Raw genomic sequence first — 20,010 nt, forward strand, 5'->3', positions numbered from 1 at the left:
AGTCTGGTGACCTGTCCAGGGTGAACCCTGCCCCCCCCCCCGAAAGAAAGGTCACATTCTTACCTGAATCCAGATGGCGTTTATTGAGTGGCCATTTTAGGACTTATCAGACTCAGCTGGTTTGGTTTGGCTATAATGTCAGACTGAGCTCACCTTTCATCACCGACACCGTTTTGAAAAGTTGAGAAATTTTCAACTCGGCACAAAACAAGGCGGCACACTCCAAAAAGAGATGCTGGGTGCGGTGCTTTTTCTCAAGGCTGTCGCATATGGCTGCATACGCTCTCTCCTCATTGGGAACAATTGAGAAAAGATGCCCTTAGAGAAATGCAACAGAAGAAGAAAAGTAGATGATCGAGGGAAAATTGGAGACATGAGCACAAAACAATTGTGGATCAGTAAAACAAACCAGGCCTTCATCTTGATGCAGTTTCAGGAGAAGTTTTACTGCTTTGTGAGCAGATCTGGCCGCTGGCCTTCGTGATGTTTCGGCTCTGAAGTGAAAACTGTGAAGAAAAGGACAAACAGACGAGTGCGAGTTTGCAAAAGAAGCTCCAGGAGACATCACTTCCTGTCACCCTCTTGCCTGTTCACTGCAGCCAGCAGTTCACATAAACAAGATTAAAATAGACCAGCGTTCAAACGACCCACAAACAAAGTCCAAACAAGTGGAAATCATCAGAGGCCGTGGGGAGGTTGGGCTCCGGCCTTTAACCTGAAATCCACTTTTATCTCACAGACTGTGACTCCTGTCCTCAGTTTGAACAGACAGGCCCGTTGAGGGTCGAGACTCGCTCCTCAAGTTGTTTTTCGGGGATGTTTACACCTGTCAGTTGTGTTTTTAAAGTAGCAGGTGGTCAGTTTGACAACGAGGACCATCCTAAGGGCGGACGGCCAAACTGTCCCTTTGCCTTAACCTTCCTGAGTTTTCAGCCGCGCCCTCAAACGCAGCAAAACAGCTGCAGATGCATTCGTGTGCTTCTCTCAAACTTTTTTCCCAGAGTTGAGTTTGTTTTCGCTCGGCACCATCAGAAGCCTCACTCAGCCAGACGGAGACTGATGGGCCTGTCTCTCTGCATCTTCATCTCTGCTCGCCCTGACATCATCCTCATCGCCGCCGCCACACTCTGACAGGCAGATCAAGTCACATCTCTCAGCCCAGTGCACCTGAAACTGAAACGCTCTCCTTCCTCCTCCTCCTCTTCGTCTGCATCAATAACCTGCCATCAGTGGCTGCCACCACCTCTCAGAGCAGGATGTCACATGGATGTGACTGTTGCCGTGACGATACCAATGCAGCCCAGACAAGATGGATATGGAGAGATTGAGCGCAGAAAGCTACCCCCACCCTCACAGACACACACACACACACACACACACACACCTCAGCAGTCACTCAAACAAGATATAGACCTATACAAACCACATGTTGTTGAAAAATACATTTTACTCGTACTACTGCATCCATTTGGCGCCGCACTTCTATAACAAGTCTGACTCAAGATGGAGGGTTTACAAAAACACCCTTTAAAAAATTATCTGAATGCATTTTTCTTCCTTGTCAAAATGCGGCACCTACATTACCCATAATGCAACTCAACTGGTGACAGATTATTCATAGATTTGTACTGTCTCATCGTTCCTGGAGCCTGGAGCTCTGTTAGCTCACTTCTTTCTAACTTCTTTCTAGTCTTCAGATCCACCTCATGCTGACTCAAATGACATCACTTCAATCAATCAATCAATTTTATTTATAAAGCCCAATATCACAAATCACAGTTTGCCTCACAGGGCTTTACAGCATACGACATCCCTCTGTCCTTATGACCCTCACAGCTGATCAGGAAAAACTCCCCCAAAAAAAATCCTTTAACGGGGAAAAAACGGTAGAAAGCTCAGGAAGAGCAACTGAGGAGGGATCCCTCTTCCAGGATGGACAGACGTGCAATAGATGTCGTACAGAACAGATCAGCATAATAAATTAACTAGTGCTGTCAAGAGATTAAAAAAATGGAGAGATTAATTAATTATGATCTGTAATTAATTGATCTAATTAATCTCTTTTTTAATCTCATCTCAAAATTGCAGAGAAAAGCCCTCAACTTGAGGTATTTTCATTTAAATTCATTACATTATTGTGGCAGATGATCAAAAGATTGATATATATTACAAAAAGTGGTTTTATAAAGTCATAATTATTGTTTTCAACAATAACACACTTGAACACAGATGCAGTACACCTAGCCATTACATTCTATTGTTTTTGAGATTAGTCCCAATAAAGAGTGCTGCAACCTTCAGTCTCGTCGCCCAGGGGGGTGCTTGACATGTCAGCTTCATTAAAAGCATAGCTACAGATTAACGCAACAATAGATGTAAAAACACACAGAAACAATACATCTGTGATCAGTTCCCTAATTTTATTTTAACAATTTTCTAAATTATTTTCCTCTTTTCCAATTTCTCGTTTGATTTCATGGAAGTGATCAATGTAAGTGCACTTGTCCTTTAAACTTAATAAAAAATAAAAGCTAACAAAATAAAAGACACCTGGTACATTCGTTACAGCTGTATCAGTTTATAGAACAGTTTTGAACAGTTAGAACAAGAGGCTGCACTGCAACGTGCAAATCACTCCTTCTCGTGGCTGCCTGCGCTTTCCCTGTCCTTGCGGCTGCAATTTGCGCTGTCTTCTCTTCTTCAAACTACAACACTCATAATTCATGTAGGAACTGCTGCAGCCAATGTGCAGCCAGTGGGAGCTGCATGACAACTCAACCAATGTGCAGCCAGTGGGAGCTGCATGACAACTCAACCACCATGATCAGTTTCTAATGTTTTATCGGGCGATAACTACTCCAGACTCTGCTCTAGTGTAATTTTCGGGACAATCAGGGCAGGATTCAGGATTTATGATTCAGGACAACTGCTTGGAGTTGTCCTGAATCCTGAATCCTGCCCTGATTGTCCCGAAAATCACACGGAGGTTGCCGGGGAGGTCAGATACTTGCGTGCTAGGGCAGACAGCTTTTCATACAATGCTGATGCTGGGCTCTGCTCTGTAGCGCTGCAGCTCTCCCACAACTCCAGCACAAAGAAGCCCAATCGTACGCCTACAGACGGATTTTATCAAAGGCAACTCTGTGGCATACAGAAACAGTAAAGTTAGAGATTAAAAATGAGATTAATGTGATCAAAAAACATAGTGTGTTAAATATGGCTGTAATTAATTATTCGCAATTAACGCGATAATTTCACACCCCTAAAATTAACAGTAATCCGTATGACACACTGAGACAGAAAGAGAGACAGAGAGAGAGAGAGAGAGAGAGAGAGACAGAGAGAGAGAGAGACNCAGGACCACGGCAGCAGCACAACCACACACGTCACACTATCCAGGTGGAGCTGCAATATAAGTTAACCTGAGAGACACCTAACTTGAGGACATTTTTTCAGATTTTGCACAGCTCCCTCTGGAGCAACATGTTCTTACTCCCACCTTGTAAAATACAGCATCTTGGCCAGTTTCCCTGCGCTTCAAACTATGACACCCTAGGTACCCCTCTAGCATCAGCTTTGGACGTGTCATCACATGCCACAGTGCCTTTCACAATCAACTTCTGTATTAACAGATACTGTTGTCACGATACTGGAATTACTAAGATCGATACAGTACCTTTCAAAATAACTGAAATTTGATGCTATTTTTGATTCCACTGAGGAAATTGACATTGAAGGCATACAATTTAAAAAAATTAATTTTAAGATAAATATAACGAGGCTATAACATGACAGTGAAGACTTTCAATTTCTTGGTTAGTGGCAGAGAACTGTAGTAAGACATGAATGATAGGAGAGAGCAGGAAAGCACAGCTGACACCGGCGTATTGTTACTGCAAATAATGAGTATTGAAACAGTTTCAAATATTCAGAATCAGAATATAAAGCCACCATAGACCGTATAAAAATTGGACGTGGCTACTGTGATACCGAGGACACCCTCAGCAGCCTGTCACTCAAGCAGCCCTGCGTTTAAATATATGTACCTTTGGGCCTTAATAAAATGTTAACAGGTGAGCTATGAAAACATAACCATTGTAAAACACACTTCATTCAAATACAACAGAAACAAAATACAATTCCCCAAAACCGTCTTGGTTAGTCTTGTTAGTCATTTAGTTAGTTAGTCCACTCTTCCAACGATCTCCAGCTCCACTTTGGTTGAAATAAACCCACAATTAAACGAGTTAGATGTGAAAATAAGCTGTTTTCTCTGCAGTTTCTCTGCTCTCTCAGGCTGTTTACAGTCCTGTAATCCCCACCATCTGCAGTCAGCTCAGCTGCTTGTTGCGCAAGACTGACCTCTGGTGACGTGTGATGTGCACTGCATGCAAAACAGCCTCATTACAGCCTCTCAGTCAGTATGTTCACATGACATCAGAGAAAATGAATTTATTGCATTAGTTCGACTAAAACCGGACTTTTAAAACACATGTAAACATATTAGTCTGACTGAAATTGTACTAAATTGAATTTCTCAAAGTCGGACTAACACACCCAGATAATGTGATTGGGAGGTGATCATGCGCTCTGAGCATGCTCCACAATTTCTGCCCCAGGCTTGGACTTGGAAGTCGAAAGCATTAAGCACGTAACAGAAGAAGCCGGTAACAACATGGAGAAATCCACATCCAGAGCTGTGACTTTTTGGACGGACCAAATGTACAGAGCTGTAAAGTTGTCCACCATGGTACCAGCTAGCTGCTAGCTAACCGTAGCTAACTTGTTTGTTTGGTCTGTGACATAATAGGTCAACAGGAAAAAGGTCCAATACTAACAAGCTGAAAGAGGGCATATAAATCGATTCCCCTTCCGTGCTTGTATAGTTCAACTTAACTGTGCATGTAAACATACTGAGTGTGAGGTTAATAGGAAGATGAGCATATGTATTTTTGGCGATTTTGAAAATTACACTGAATTTCTAAATACCCTGGTAGGCTGTAATACTGTGTTCCCACCCAAGACTAACCAAAGGCTTCACACTACTTTTGAAATATACGCAGTTGAAGTTAACAAGACCTGTAAACACTCTGATGTTTAAAGTCAGTGGACTTTAAGACATGGACACACACACACACACACACACGTTCTGATTTTTTGGCTAATAATTGTCATTCAATTTGAGCGTTACTGATCTGATTGCGTCTGGTCAGTGTGGTTCAGTTGACAGCCAGCAGACTGACTGACTTTTCGCCTGATACTGTCGTCTTCATTAAGATAACTGTAATCTTAACTCAAGGTGCACTTACTGCACTTACGCCATTTGCTAATGAAGGCCATGAGATGTGGGTGCAAGCTCTGAAAAAAGATATTTTGTTTAACTAGTTTGAACATGTTTGATTTTTACGTGTTGAATTGTGACAGTTGACTCCATGTGGCAGGAGAAATCATTTAAAGTCACATCTCAGCTGATGGAGTTTTTTGTTTTCCTGCTCTCTATGTAGAGTTTACAGTCTTTGTATCTCCATTTAAATTTACTGTTCTGCTTTGAGTATAACTTTTTTTTTATTGTTGTTTTCTACCTCGTTGGAAACAGAGCCCAGACAGGAGGGCAGAGATGTTTACATGATGCTGTTGGATATAGTCGGCATTTCTCAGCAAAAGCCATTCAATGCATATAAATTCTTTAATTACCTCTCTGTATAGTATTTTTCATTGTTGGTGGCAGGGTCCGCCATTTCCACGTTGGCTTCAAATAGCCTTCAAACACTGATGAGAAACTGACACAAAGTGAAGAAACACGCAGCCATCTGTGCCAGGAGCAGTGACACCCATCCATATTTTCTCTCTCACACACACACGCACGCACACACACACACACACACACACCCTCCCCCCCTTTAACACGCACCCTCCCCACAGATAATAGCTGAAAGTTGGACTTGACACGGATCAACATCACTTCTCCACTGTCTGTCCCCCAATCAATACTCCCCCTCCTTCCCCCTCTTCTTATTATCAGCACTAATCTATATCTCTTTGTCTCGTTTTCTTTAGAGTCGCCTCCTTCACTCGCCGTCTTTTCTCCAAATTACATTAAGGACAATCCCGTGATTTGGAGGTAACGAATGTAAAATGACCTACATCGGAATTAGACAGAGGGAAAGCAGGCCACAGGAGCCAAAGGGCAGTGACAGAAAGTGGGAGAGTCAGAAGAAAAGATGACGGGAAGAAAAGCAGAGGAGCGTCGATTGGAAGTTGATTGTGGAGATTTCACTTTTGCTGTCTTTTATTTTCTCTTTCGGACAAAAGCGACAAAGACGGGGGAGGAGGGGGGGCGCAGAGAAACACAAATGTCTGAGAGTCCTTGCGGGCTTCTCTGCGTCCACACAAAAACAAAATGGCAGCGTTAATAAAAAGCGATCACTAATGCTCGTCTTGGGCACGAGGCCGCGGGCGTCGCAGGCGTGGAAACAGCGCCGGCCATTCTTCAGCAAGCCATGGTCTTTTGTGGGGCCATGTGTCACGCTCAGAAACTTCCCATCCCGAAATGTACTCCTATGATAAAGGCAGAATGGAGAGTGTTAGGCTTTTCATTTGGCGGGGCCATTAACAGGAAGGCCTGAAAGGACTGGAAATGAACCCAGGTTTGCTCAGGCCGGGACGCCCCGTGCCTCTTCTGCTTCTTTTATTTTTCCTTTTTTCTGTTGATTCTTCCGTCGCTGACCCCGATGCCTCGTTATCGTCTGCAGCTCCAGGCGCCGCACAGCCAAGCTGCAAGAGGAGCTCAAAGTATCTGTACTGCTGTGAACTAATACTTCATTAGTTCAGTTTTTACTCAAAGTCTGTTGATAATGTAGAGTTTTAAGTTTGGTGTATGTGCAGCCTGACATATCTTCCTCTTTTGTGCCATAGACCTTTAGTTTACTGTTTGATTCAATCCCACATACATCGTCCTGCTGCCAGAAATCACCAGAGCACCAAATGTGCAGAAAATAGTCCCCAAGAGATGCACTACTTCCTGTTTGATGAAAACTACAGTGAGCAGCTGATACAGGAAATTTTAGTAGGAGCCAATGGGCTTGTAGCTGAGAGCCACAGACAGAGTCAGGAAATATAACCAGACAAACTAAGACATTGTTCGTTTGTCTTTTCATGGGACTTAATGACATTCAGAAAAATATAAAATAGGGATGCCGTATCGGCCGAGAGCTGTGAGGCCCCAAACATGAGACAGTCTGCGTTCAGTCGGGAACATTTGTTGCATGTTATCTCCTCATTTCCTGTCACGTCTGGACTGTTGATAATAAAAGGGTGATAATGCCAAAAAGACCCTTTAAAGGCACTTGCTCAGGTGGGATTACTTGATGTAGATGATGTCACTAGGATGCCTTATTTCCTATGGGTTAATAAACAAGTGACAACACTCCTGTTCCCTATTACACCGGACATCTTACAAGAAATGAACAAAATTGGTTTTATTTCTATTTTCATGCCTCCACACCAGCGATAGCCACGGCCAGAGGCACTGTATTTTTGGGTTGTCCATCCTTTTGTCTGCCCCACTCTTGTGAGCGCGATATCTCAAGAACGCTTTGAGGGAATTTCTTAAAATTTGGCACAAACGTCTTCTTGGACTTAAAGATGAACTGAGATTTTGGCGGTCAAAGGTCAAGGTCACTGTGACCTCACAAAATATCTTTTTTGGTCATAACTCAGGAATTCATATGCTAATTACAACACAATCACATAATTAGTAGGATAACACAATAATTACATTTTTTATACAAAAGGTCAGAGGTCATCCTTGCTGTGACATCATGTTATGCAACTCAACGTCATAACTCAGGAACAGAAGGGGAATTACCTGATTAGATTTTGGCGGTCAAAGGTCACGGTCACTGTGACCTTGCATCCGTCTCATTCCCTTGAGCGCGATATCTTAGGAAGACCGTAAGGGAGTCTCCTCTAATTTGGCGCAAGCATCCACTTAGACTCAAGGATGAAGTGATTAGATTTTGGTGGTTGAAGGTCAAAACCAAGGTCACTGTGACCTTGTATTCTTCTCATTCTCTTGAATACGATATCTCAATAAGGCCGTGAGGGAGTTTGCTCAAATTTGGCACAGACATCCAAAACATCTTTTTTGGTCATAACACAGGAATTCATATGCTAATTACAACACAATCACATAATTAGTAGGATAACATAATAATTACATTTTATATACATAAGGTCAAAGGTCATCTTTGCTGTGACATCATGTTATGCAAGATAATGTTCTGCCCACGACTCAACGTCATATCTCAGGAACAGAAGAGGAGACATTTGGTCAGATACTGAATTGGTGACTCTAATCTTGGGTGTCCATCTTGAAACTGTGCTGATTGTACAGATGTTCTGTGCTGTTGTGTTGAAGGTGTGTGTGAAGAATCCATGTTTTCACAGACATGGATGTAAACTGTCAGTGCAACTTGACGGGTTAGCAAAGTCCTACAACTGCAAGGGGGTAGCTGTAGTTTAAAAGACAGCCAGATGACCATGGGAGCATTGGACAAGCGATGTTATCAGTGTATACTCAAACACTGTGTAACAGTGTAATAGCCAGCTGCCACAGCAAGTCTACAGGTCACATAATGACACTTGAGTAAACTGCATGTGCTGATGAAGACGATGGTGACATGGGGTTGAAAGCTTGCTCCTTAAAATTCTTTATTACTCTCACTTATGACTTATGACTTTAATAAACATTAATAACAGTGAGCACAATCTGATGCAGCTGTTTGCAGAAGTGTCTGTAGGTCACTGTGTGGCTCATATTTTAAGTCATATCAAGCACACCCAGGATAACGTTTTTACCTTTAGTTTATCAGGAAGTCCCACTGAGATCTTTTTGTTTTTTACAAGAGAGACCTGAAATATCAGCCTTTTGGACATGAAGCTGATCAGTGGCGTGTTATCGTCTGCTCTCTTCCTGGCTGCTCTGTCGACTCTGTGAGTCACTTCCAGTGTTTTCCTCACATGTCGTCCATGTTGGCGAGTGTTTTGTGTCAGCTGAGAGTACTGACAGCTTCACAGACGATCTGTAGCCAACCGAGGTGGGAACTATTAACCACAGCACTGAGAACTGACACTGCCAATGTGTGTGTGTGTGTGTGTGTGTGTGTGTGTGTGTGTTTACACTTCAGTTCACTGCTGAGCTCAAAGAGAGGCGTGAACAATTGTGAGTCTGAACACATTTCTATATCACTTCTTTAGCTGATGGCATCATGCAGTGACTCTGTGCAGACACTGAACTTCACAACACAGTTTTTACTCTTTTCTTTTGTTCTTTGTTTTTAGCAACACTGCCTGACATTAACTCAACTGGGGTTTGGTTCTACATGACATAGTCTCAAACACAGGGATGATTCTTGTGGTGGAGGCAGTGTCGTTCAGAAAGTTCAGCAGTCCACTGTAGCTGCTGCTGCTTTAAGAATTTAACCAAAATGTAGGAACAGATGAGGAGAATCTTAACACACTTTAAAAGTTCATCACTCTGATTTCAGTAAAAAGTTCTGGTATGTTAAAATGTTAAAGGATGTAAAGATAAAGTGGAGTAAGGACATCCTGAGCAGAGGATGAAGTCAAGCTCCCTCCGTGTGTGTTGTAATCTGAGTTTCTCTGTTCTTTGTGGTGGCTGACAGGACGGCTGCATGTGCATGTGAGTCCCTGTGAGTGTGTCCCACTACTTAATCACAGCTGCTCAGCTACCATGGTAGCAGTTAGCTGCTAGCTAACCGTAGCTAACTTGTTTGTCCATTGTTTGGTCTGTGACGTAATAGGTCAACAGGAAAAAGGTCCACATACTAACAAGCTGAAAGGGGGCATATCTCCACCTATCGTAGAGGAGTCGCACATACTTGGCTCAATAAATGGATTCCCCTCCCGTGCTTGTATACTGGGACAAGGACAGTAGGCCAGTTAGATGTCCTCGTCCAGCTGGGACTGGAGCTCCACTTCACTGTGACTGGAGACACACTGATTGTTGCGGTTGTTTAGTGCTATTTATGGAGTTAGCACCATTACCTGCCAGCTGAGGGCTCAGTTACTGCCATGCTGAGAACTGAATTCAAAAGATCCTGCCCCAGACTCTGAATTAAAGATATGCTCTGTTTTGTATGTTGCACACTGCGCCTTTAGTTTGTTTTAAACAGGATATATGAGGGAGATAATTCACTGTAAATATCATAAATATCACATTTTTGGCGTTGAATTACATTTTACAGTTAAAATATTTTCCACATTTCATCACCTCTTCTTTAAAGGTCAGTTTTATCAGATTAGTTTCTCTGCTCCTGAATTAGTGATAGATTAACATAGGTTTTTATTCTCTTGTACTATTTCCCCTGACTTTATTCTCTCCTCTCATCAAAGAATTTGTACTTTACTTTTGACCAAATCGTGGGGACAGTTTTCTGATGGTGGTGTTTGAACATCTGTTTGAATCTTAAACCTTGCATTTCTTTTTAAGGCCCTGAAAGTGAAGATGAGTTGGAATCAATTATTTTGAAATTGCAAATAACTTCAGTCCACTTTTTTAGGTAATGAAATTGCTGGAGTCCTGTGGGCATACAGTACTTTCGTTTTGGATGAACTAAAACAATTTGTATCCGAAACTCACAGTCAGTGCCAGTGTGTGTCTTTTACTGTATGTAGTGACGCAGAGAGCTAAAGGACAGCCTCATCTTTTTGTGCCTCAGTTACCAAAGATATTATGTTTTCGGGTTGTCCTTCCCATTCGCCATATCTCAAGAGCACCTTGAGGAAATATCCTCAAACTTAAGACCAAGGTCTACAAGGACTCAGTGAATAACAATAATAAGATTTTGGTCAAAGGTCACTCAGGAATTCATTATTTAATGAATGGTGACATAAATCCACTTGAATTGGATAAAATGCTGACGTGATGACATTGAAATTCAGTGCAGGAGTTTTTCTACAAATTGTGTTCTGCTCATCCCTCTCCTATCCACCTGTTTGGAAATAGATGTGCGAAGACAGAAGATGATTAAAGACAGACTTGAAATAATGTGCACGTGTACCTTCAGGTGAAGGTTGTGAATGAATGTTTCTCTTTATGCTGCTCTCAGTTCATGTTGGCTTTGTTTAAAAAAATAAATAAATAAAATATACTTCCAACATCCGTCATAAACATTCACTGTGGGAAACAGAGTTTTTATTCCTCTTCCTTTCCTGTGTTTCCTGTTCAGGTCTGGATCCGTCTCAGCGTCAGGGGGTGGAGGAGTTGATCTCTGCAGCTCCATGTCGCTTCGACCACGCCGCCCTCTTCACCATCTTACAGAAACACACTCTGCAGCACCGCATGAATGACTCCTTCTCCTGCCTGGTGCGTTAACACCAACACATCATCTGACACTCTCTTAGGTTATCACTTGATGTCAGTCATTGTTGCCAGTTAGCTCATTCAGAGATCTGCTGTCAGTCAAAGTGGGAGGTGGGACTGACGTTGCTGATGACGTTTGAGTTTCTAAAGGTAATGCTCTGTTTCTTTGCTCAACACTCTTTTGTTGTCTTTCTCAAACAAATATGAAATATAAGCAACATCACATTATAAATCATTTTTTCTAGTGACAGTTTAAAGTTCAAACATTGAACCACAATAAGAATCAGAGATGTGCAGCGTAAAGTATAAGAGGAGGAGGGTGAGAAGTTTAATACAGTCAGTGCTTTTAAGTTGAAAGGACATCATGTTGAAGGTAGTGAGAAGTTCAAAATAATAATAATAATAATATAACTTAAATATCAAAAAAACTAACTTCAGAGTCTCAGACAAATCTTAAAAAATTACACAACATATAGCAATTTAAAAACAAGTCTCAATCAACTATATTTTCAGTGGTTCAGCACTTGTAAATGTTTTCTTACCTGAACTCCACGATAGTTATCAGAAGTTCTGGAGAAGTTTTGTCACGCAAGTGTCTAAAAACAACCCAAAACTCAGAGGTGGTAAGAATGTGTTAATAAGCTGTAGATGAGAAAGTACAAGAGATATTTTAGAGTCAAATGTTGTTTGTTTTTTTCCCCTGTCATTGATTTAGACTCTTAAGTCATGTCAGCTACCCCCTGAGATCAGGGTTGGGTTACTGCATGCATTTAAACTGATTTTGGTACCTGGGATTCAGTGCTGGTATCCAACAGTACCTTTTTTTCTTTACTTTATTCTCTCTGAAATAACTACAATTTAATTTTGGTTGTGAAAAGCAGTCCAGATTTCCAGCTGCTGATCAAAAGTGAATGAAGAATTCATTTGCAAGAACAGATATTTCAGTTTGATTTATTTTACTAAATCATGTTTTTCTTATACGAGCAAGAATTTCAGTCAGAGTGGTGTTGGCTGTGTTGATAACATTTCTCAAAGTTTTAAAGTTTTCATAAATCATGTTTTTTAATTTTTTTTATTGAGCACTGGTTTATTCATTTTAAAAATGGCTCTTATCAGCTTTTGCAAACAAACTCTTAAATTACAAACAGCAGCCGAGCGTGCTGCTCTTTTTCTCTGTGCAGAGGCAGCACACTCTGCTCCACCTAGGATGCCAAATGTTTTGAAATATATAGTGCTTTTTACTGAGCATCAACCTGGTGTTCATGCATGTATTGTGGGAAAAAAAAAAGACTTGAAGCGTAAATAAATGCTTCAGGTCACGTTTACAGTGTCGTGAGACATGAGCATGCACAGAGCCAAAGCAGACAGCTGCGTAGATCAAAATGAGAGTGAATCTGTTGTGTGAGATGTACAACTGAAAAAATGCTGATGCAGGAAGTTATTTTCTCACCCAGATCTGCTGCAGGTACCAAAGTCGGGTACCATTTTCAATTTGTGCTTAAAAAACTTATAAAAAAGTTTTTACATTTGGGGGAGGTGAATAGTTTGTGTTATCAATATATAGGCTACTGCAAGCTCTCCTCATTGTCTCGGGGTGGCTGTTAAATGCTCATGCACACAGGGCTGTTAGCAAAACTCTTCAGACAGCACAGAGCACTTCCTCAGAACTCTCTGTTTCCACTGTCCAGTGTGCTTACTGTTATTACACACTCAGTGTTTTCATTTAAGATGTGAGCAGTGCTCTTTTAACTACGCCATCTTATTGCACCCTCTTCCTCTGCAGTGGCATCTGACTGGAGAGTTACGGCCACCTATTTGTTATCGTGATGAACCAGCTCCCAGTATTAGCAACAGTGGTGGATTCACATTTTCCATCACTGATTTACAATTCAGTTAAAATTCTCACTACATTTGGATGGAAACTCAACTTCTGTCCCCCCCCCCACCCCACCCCCGTATTCAGCCTGGGGGCCTCTCTCACACTGATTGAGGGGATAAATGCTCTAATCAATACTTTACAAATAGGAACATGACCCTCATAGACAACTGCTGGGCTGACTCAATGGAGGCGGGAAGGGAGGAGGGGGGAAGCCTAAATAAAAGTGTGTGTGTATGTGTGTAAGTGTGTGTGTGTGTGGAGGGGGATAAAGTGAGGGGTTCGTGTTGCGTGTTAAACAAGAACTATAAAACCTGAACTGTGTAGATATGATTCACATTCAGTTTTATATTTGTACTGTAATGTCTAAAGCTTTCTAAGTTTTGTCCGTCTGTTCACACTAAGCCAGGTTTTTCCACAAACAGAAATACATCTCCATATCTGTGTCTCTCTTGCGTGGATAGATCTAAAAACACCAGCCTTAGTTAAAGTGGTGAAGATTTTGGAAAACCATCTACTCGTATCATTAACCTGTATTGATGTTTGTTGAATCAGATGACTTTGTGATCCTAAAAGTTTGATTCGAGTCGTGGAACAGTAAGGCCTTCACACCTTGAACATTAAGTTATTATTCTTTTGCATTCAGTGGACTTTGTCTGTGGAACATGTGAGCAGTGTTAGACACACACACTTTAAACCATCGTCAGACTCTGAAACTCAGACGGATCTTGAGCAGTCAGCTCATCCTGACGTGTTGCGTTCTTTTCTTCGTGTTTTTTAAAAAAAGCAGCAGAATGAGGAGATGTTCACCAAAGTGACATCTGTGCCTCTTTCATTGCTCTACCTGCCTCACCAGGACTCTTTCCAGCTCTGCAATTAGACCGATCCATTCACGCCGCCCCTCCAGCTCCTCTCCCCTCAGCCTTTTGTGAAAACTCGAGGGCTTTGTGTTCCAGCCTGAGCCCCTTTTCACCAAACGCTCTGAGAAAAGGCCAGTGCCTCGGCGTGGGGGACATCTGTTGAGAAGTGGCTTGGATTCATGTCATAGACGGGGTCATATTTTATTCACAAAGAGTTGAACCCAACAACAACAACAGTAATTAGGCAGAAATTTGGTTTGTAGCTGGGGCCCAGAGTCCTGCTGACGGGAGCAGTGTGGTTCCCACTGATGATTGAAGGGTTAAATACCAGTGAGTTCCAGCTGAAATGGTTTTCTGACACAACTTCATCCATGTAGGTAGTAACAGTAAAGGGAAAGGACATTCCTGAAATAGTTTAATCAGGATCCATAATACAGTATTACTCATACCTTTGGTCTTCATATCTCAAAACATGTGACAAACTAAAAGACAACATTTCTACCCAAAATTAATTCTGCCAAATGCTGCGTGTGAACCAAGAACGGCCCTTGACTAACATATGAGCATGTGAGCATGTCATTTTACGTACAAATAGGATAATTAAATCAAGTGGTGCAGGAATGAGTCCTAAAACCAGGAAATGAGTTAGCATTTTAGCACCCCCTGTTCCCTTGTCTTGAAGTCAATGGATTTTTGGTTAGATGCCTGAACTAAGTCTGTGGTTAACACAAGCTGAAGAGACTCACGTTTTGTTCTATGACATGAAATACATCAACAGATACCCGCTCGTGAATTTTGAAGCCTTAAAGGGAAATTTCGGTTTATTTCAACCTGTCTCCTATCGTCTTAAATTTGTTTCAAGTGACTAGTGACATAAAAATAAAGCAGAGCTAGATGGTAAACAAACATGGCAGCACACTGGTAAGGTAAGACAACACGTTTACATGTCGTTTTCTATATGTTCTCTGACATTTATCCTAACGATATGAGGCGGTCTTTGTGGAAAAAAAGCTTGTTTAGTGGACTAACTTTGCACTTGAAGGTTGCCCGTTCACTTACGTTTTAACAGGTCTGACGCTACTATGCGCCCCGGCTGTATCTAGGCTAACGGCTAACATGCTAACTATTATTTTTATGTCACTAGTCACTTGAAACAAATTTAGGATGATAGGAGACAGGTTGAAATAAAGCGAAATTTCCCTTTAAGGGGTCTTAGAAAAGGCGGTTGCTAACAAGTGGCTAAGTGAGACTGCAGACGGTCATCACGCCGAACACGGCTTTACAGTCTCGTTGTGGTTGTGAGGATTAGGTTATGTGACCATGATATGGTTTGTTTACTTAGCTTTTCACTTCTGGCGATTGCATTTACGCTTCAGAAATCATAAAAGTGGTGTTCATCTGTGAAGATTATCTCGCCAAACAAAATATGTTAAGTATCCTACCGTTGGCTTTTTGTTGATGGAACCAGTGCAATGTTAACTTCCATGTAGTCCATAAAAACAAACCCTGCACCACTCTATAGGGTGTCCAGTTTTAGTACCATATCCTTGATTCTGAAGGTTTATAAGACACTAAAACACTGCTCTGCTCAGAGGCTCATAATACCACCATCTATGTAAGTATTTTATCACCTCTTCCACGATTGGTAAATTACAGCATTTTCCATCCAATTTACAAAATAATCTACTAGAAATGTCTTTGAATGCTCAACTCAGTGTGTTGGCTGCAGTATTGGTAAATCTGCAGCCAATACTTGCAAATAGACATAAGAGCATTGGTAAGGTCAGTGTGCAGTTCTGAAGAAAGACATTTGAGTCTTATCCCCAGGTTTTCAATAGGTTTTAGCAGTAATACAGACAGCTTTGGGTCAGCAGTTGGACTGAACCACCAATCCAAAGAGTCGGTACTCACAGACCTGAAAATGAGACTAAATAATCAACTATCTTTCTTCAGAATTACATACTGCACTTTAAAACAATGGTTTCTTCTTCCTGGAATGAAGGAAGAGGCTTCATTTTTTTTCATGCAGTGATGATGTCAGTCTGAAGCAAGTGGCAACGTCTGGGGCTGAAAAATGAAGCCGACACAGAGCTGCAGTTTCTTTAATGTCCACTTGAGGCTGGCTCCAGAAACCTCTCAAACCCCACAGACTCACGTGTTAAAATGTCCAAATAAACATGTTTATAGCCTGGTACAAAAATGGCTTTGGCGTCTATTGCTAATTTCTCTGTTCATGACAACTGTACAGGGGCTGAATTTGTATATAACTAACCCTTATATTTTAATTAAAGCTCGAAGTTATGCATAATTAAGGACATGCTGCTTTGACAGACGGCTGTCAATTCTCATGCAATTGTCAATTGTCTATCACATTGACATATAAAACACCTTATAAAGTTGTTCTGGTCATCATGTTAAACAGTTGCCTCCCACATCCAGCAGAGCAACATGTTTATTCATTTGAAGTTCTTGCGTTTGTATCCACCCAATGAATGTAATTCCAATTTTCTGTCTCTTTTAGCTCTGTTTTTGGTCTCCACCTCCTCCCCAAAGAAATATCTGTCTCTTAAGCTGCTAAAAACTTCATGTTCACCAGCTAGTCTCTAACTCTCTGTTGTTTGCTGCTGGAAACACAGACTGGACTAGACAGGAAATGTGCCGTCAATCCAAAACTAGGAGTCCAAAGAGGCAGAAATGCTTCTCAGAGCAGCAGAGGTGGAACAGGATGGTGGCCTCTAAGGCTCCAGCCCCAAATGTTTTCTCAAAAGCCTTGAACCCTTTCGGTTTCTAAAACACTTTCAGCTTTATGTCATTCAGACAATAATGTTGTTTTTCCTACTTCACTTTCTCTGTGGCAGATTAATAGCATTGACTAAATGTTCTTCTTTTGGCCTACGATTCAATTCAGAATATGAAGATAACATTTACTTGGCCTTTGTTGGAGATCCTTAATTTGTTATTAGAGCTGCCCAGATAATTATGGGATGGATTGAACATTCATTCTGTGAACTCTACCGCAGCACACAGTAGTACATGTAAAATAGGTTCAAGATTGGTTATGCTGTTTCCTTGAATCCCTACCCTGCCGATGTTGTGTAACTTAACCCGCTCATTATGAGCCAAACACAAAACAGTATTGTGATGGTGGATTTCTACTCTGAATGCACTCATAAATTATTAGCAGAGAAAGAAATGATTAGGATACTTATTATGTGGCTTTTCTTTCTGCCAACACCAAGGGACAAATGACAATAAAAAGTCTTAACAGACCTTTTTTTTTTATCAAAAAACATGAGATTATTTATTGTTCATGAGTGTTTGATTAATTTCAACAAATAAAGTGATGCTTTAAAACACATTGCTTATCTATTCAGCATTGTGTCAATCATCAGGTCTCAAAATGTGCTTAATTTCTGAAGCATCTCCAGAAAACGTTGTGTTGAAAATCTCCTGAAATGAATATTGTGTGTACATATTCAATAAGATGCATTATAAGCTGATTGTAGAAAACCTAATCAGAGTAGGGTGACCATATTTTGATTTCCAAAAAAGAGGACACTCGGCCAGCCACGACATAGCCTACTTAAATGATACTCGCAGTTTACTCAAAGATGCCTTATAATTTTAATATATTTAAAATTTATATGTATGGATAGAAAATTCAGTTATATTACAAAATAATATCTCTCAAAGACAGAAATTCAGATAGGCCCCAGTAGATAGGGGACACATACACACACTAGAGTGTCGCGATCCGAGCCCGACGGTAGGCCTACCCGACGGGTCGGGCCGGGTTCGGTCAAAAATGTATAAATTGTATTCAGGCTCGGGTCGGATTCGGTCAGCTTTCAGTGAAAATGTAGTGTAAAAATAAATAAAATCCTATTGTCTGTCCAGTTTATTGCTTGGGCACTGTTATTTACGTGACAACACCTGAACACAACACACACAGACACACATTGGCTGTTTTTTTCTACCTCTCCCCTCGCTGGAAGCCTCCGACCTCCTGCTGCCCGCTCCCGTCTCAAACGCGGAGGTCTCCCTCTCTGCGGAGCACCCACGGCGCACACCCGGCCTGTTAAATAGCCTGTAACCATGACAACTGTGTGACACAAACTCAGTGCTTTAGTAATTAAATAATGTCAGGCTCGGTTTGGTTTCGGACATAACAAAACAGAATGACTGTCGGGTTCGGACAGAAATATGCGGCCTGTGCCACACTCTAACACACACACACACACACACACACACACACACACGGAAAACCGGACATTATCATCAATTTATAAACACCCCCTGGACGTGAAAAGTGGACATTTCCAGGCAAAAGAGGACGTTTGGTCAGCCTATATCAGAGCAGTATTTCACTGTTTAAACAGTATTTTCCCTCTCAATTGTCCGGTGACACTCAGATCCACCGTCCATTCCAGTGGATGCTTGATTTGAAAAAATCCTGAGTAGAAAAAACTCCCGTGCACTGTCTAACTTGATGATTTTAATGCTTTAATTATTTGGTGCATTGACCTTCATCAGGCCAACAGAATAGGATTTGCCTGTTGGAGGTGGAGTCACTGAAAAGTTGCAGCATCACAGTCATTACTTTTGCGGGGGGGCTGGAGCCTATCCCAGCTGACACTGGGTGAGAGGCAGGGTTCACCCTGGACAGGTCACCAGACTATCACAGGACTGACACATAGAGACANACCCACGCTGACACGGGGAGAACATGCAAACTCTGCACAGAGGGCTTCCCTATCCCTGGGGTTCATGCCACGAACCTTCTTGCTGTGAGGTGACAGTGCTAACCACTGCACCACCGTGCTGCCACTCATAGACATCCCATCAAATAAGTCTGTGCATTTCGGTGGAGTTGGATGACAGTAATCCTAGATCTAGACATTCAAGAAAAGTTATGTCCACTGAAATGGATGATGGATCTGTACGGTTTAAAAACAGTAACATTTGACAATTATTTCGTCTTTTTAGGAGGCAAAAATGAAAGTCAGTCGTCCTCAACATTTGTTGTGTTGTAGTTTCAAAATAACAAAGAGCACTGCTGGAGAACAATTAGAGTCTAGGATGTAGGCTCTGTGGATGATTTTCTTGTTTGGTAACTGTCATGTTTTTCCAAAATGATGTTGAGATTTTTAGGCATTCTATTGATGGATTAAAAAATAGAAAAGTGACAAAATAGTGCATCTAGCTGCCATAAATGGAAAACAATTCCCAAGGAGAGTGTGCCCCTGAACCCCCCTCGGTTTGGGTTAAGCCCTGTATGTCTACAACGTGAGCCTCCGCCCCTTGTTTATGGTAATTTCACAATGCGAGTGAGCCTGCAATCTAAAATTTGACCGTTGAAGTCACTGTTACTCACCATTTTTACACACTAAGGCTTTAAACATTACTCTAACCAGAAAGGAGAGCCTGTGGCCCTGTGGCAGCTGAAACGAGCAGTTTTCCATCTGTCAGGATTCATTTAGAAAGTGATGAGCAGAAAATAATCACCACCATTAATGACAGATGAAGGACTACACTCAATTATTTAGCCTCTTATGTCATTGATTTCCCCTTAAATGTTCTGAGGATGCAGCCAAAAAAAAATGTTGTCATGGTTTTGTTTGTTTTTTTAGCTTTTTCTGGTTCTTCATTAAAACTATATGTTGTCAGCACTTAGTGAATTATTCAGACCCGTCAAAATAAATATTCAGATGTCTACATGTTAGACACATGTCTCCAAAATTCAGCCTGTCATATTCTAAAAACTTTGGGATTCCTACTAGGAATTAAAATAAAGTTCTGTAGGATTGAGCAAAGCTTGATATTCAGCTGATGAGTTCGATCATCAGCAGCTTGTCTTCGTCCCAGGACCCCTGACCACCAACCAGCTC

General features: G+C 41.5%; 1 protein-coding gene across 2 annotated transcripts in view; it reads left to right on the forward strand.

Annotated features, from left to right (window-relative positions):
- cadps2 (Ca++-dependent secretion activator 2) overlaps window positions 1-20,010 on the forward strand; it is a 633,342-nt gene that overhangs the window by 489,599 nt on the left and 123,733 nt on the right. For both annotated transcript variants that reach the window (XM_050072844.1, XM_050072843.1), the window contains exon 12: window positions 11,253-11,389. In XM_050072844.1, the coding sequence (XP_049928801.1) occupies window positions 11,253-11,389 (137 nt within the window). The remainder of the gene's footprint in view (window positions 1-11,252; window positions 11,390-20,010) is intronic.

Source organism: Epinephelus moara, chromosome 20 (genome assembly GCF_006386435.1).
Source record: "Epinephelus moara isolate mb chromosome 20, YSFRI_EMoa_1.0, whole genome shotgun sequence".
In the NCBI taxonomy this organism is placed as follows: Eukaryota; Metazoa; Chordata; class Actinopteri; order Perciformes; family Serranidae; genus Epinephelus; species Epinephelus moara.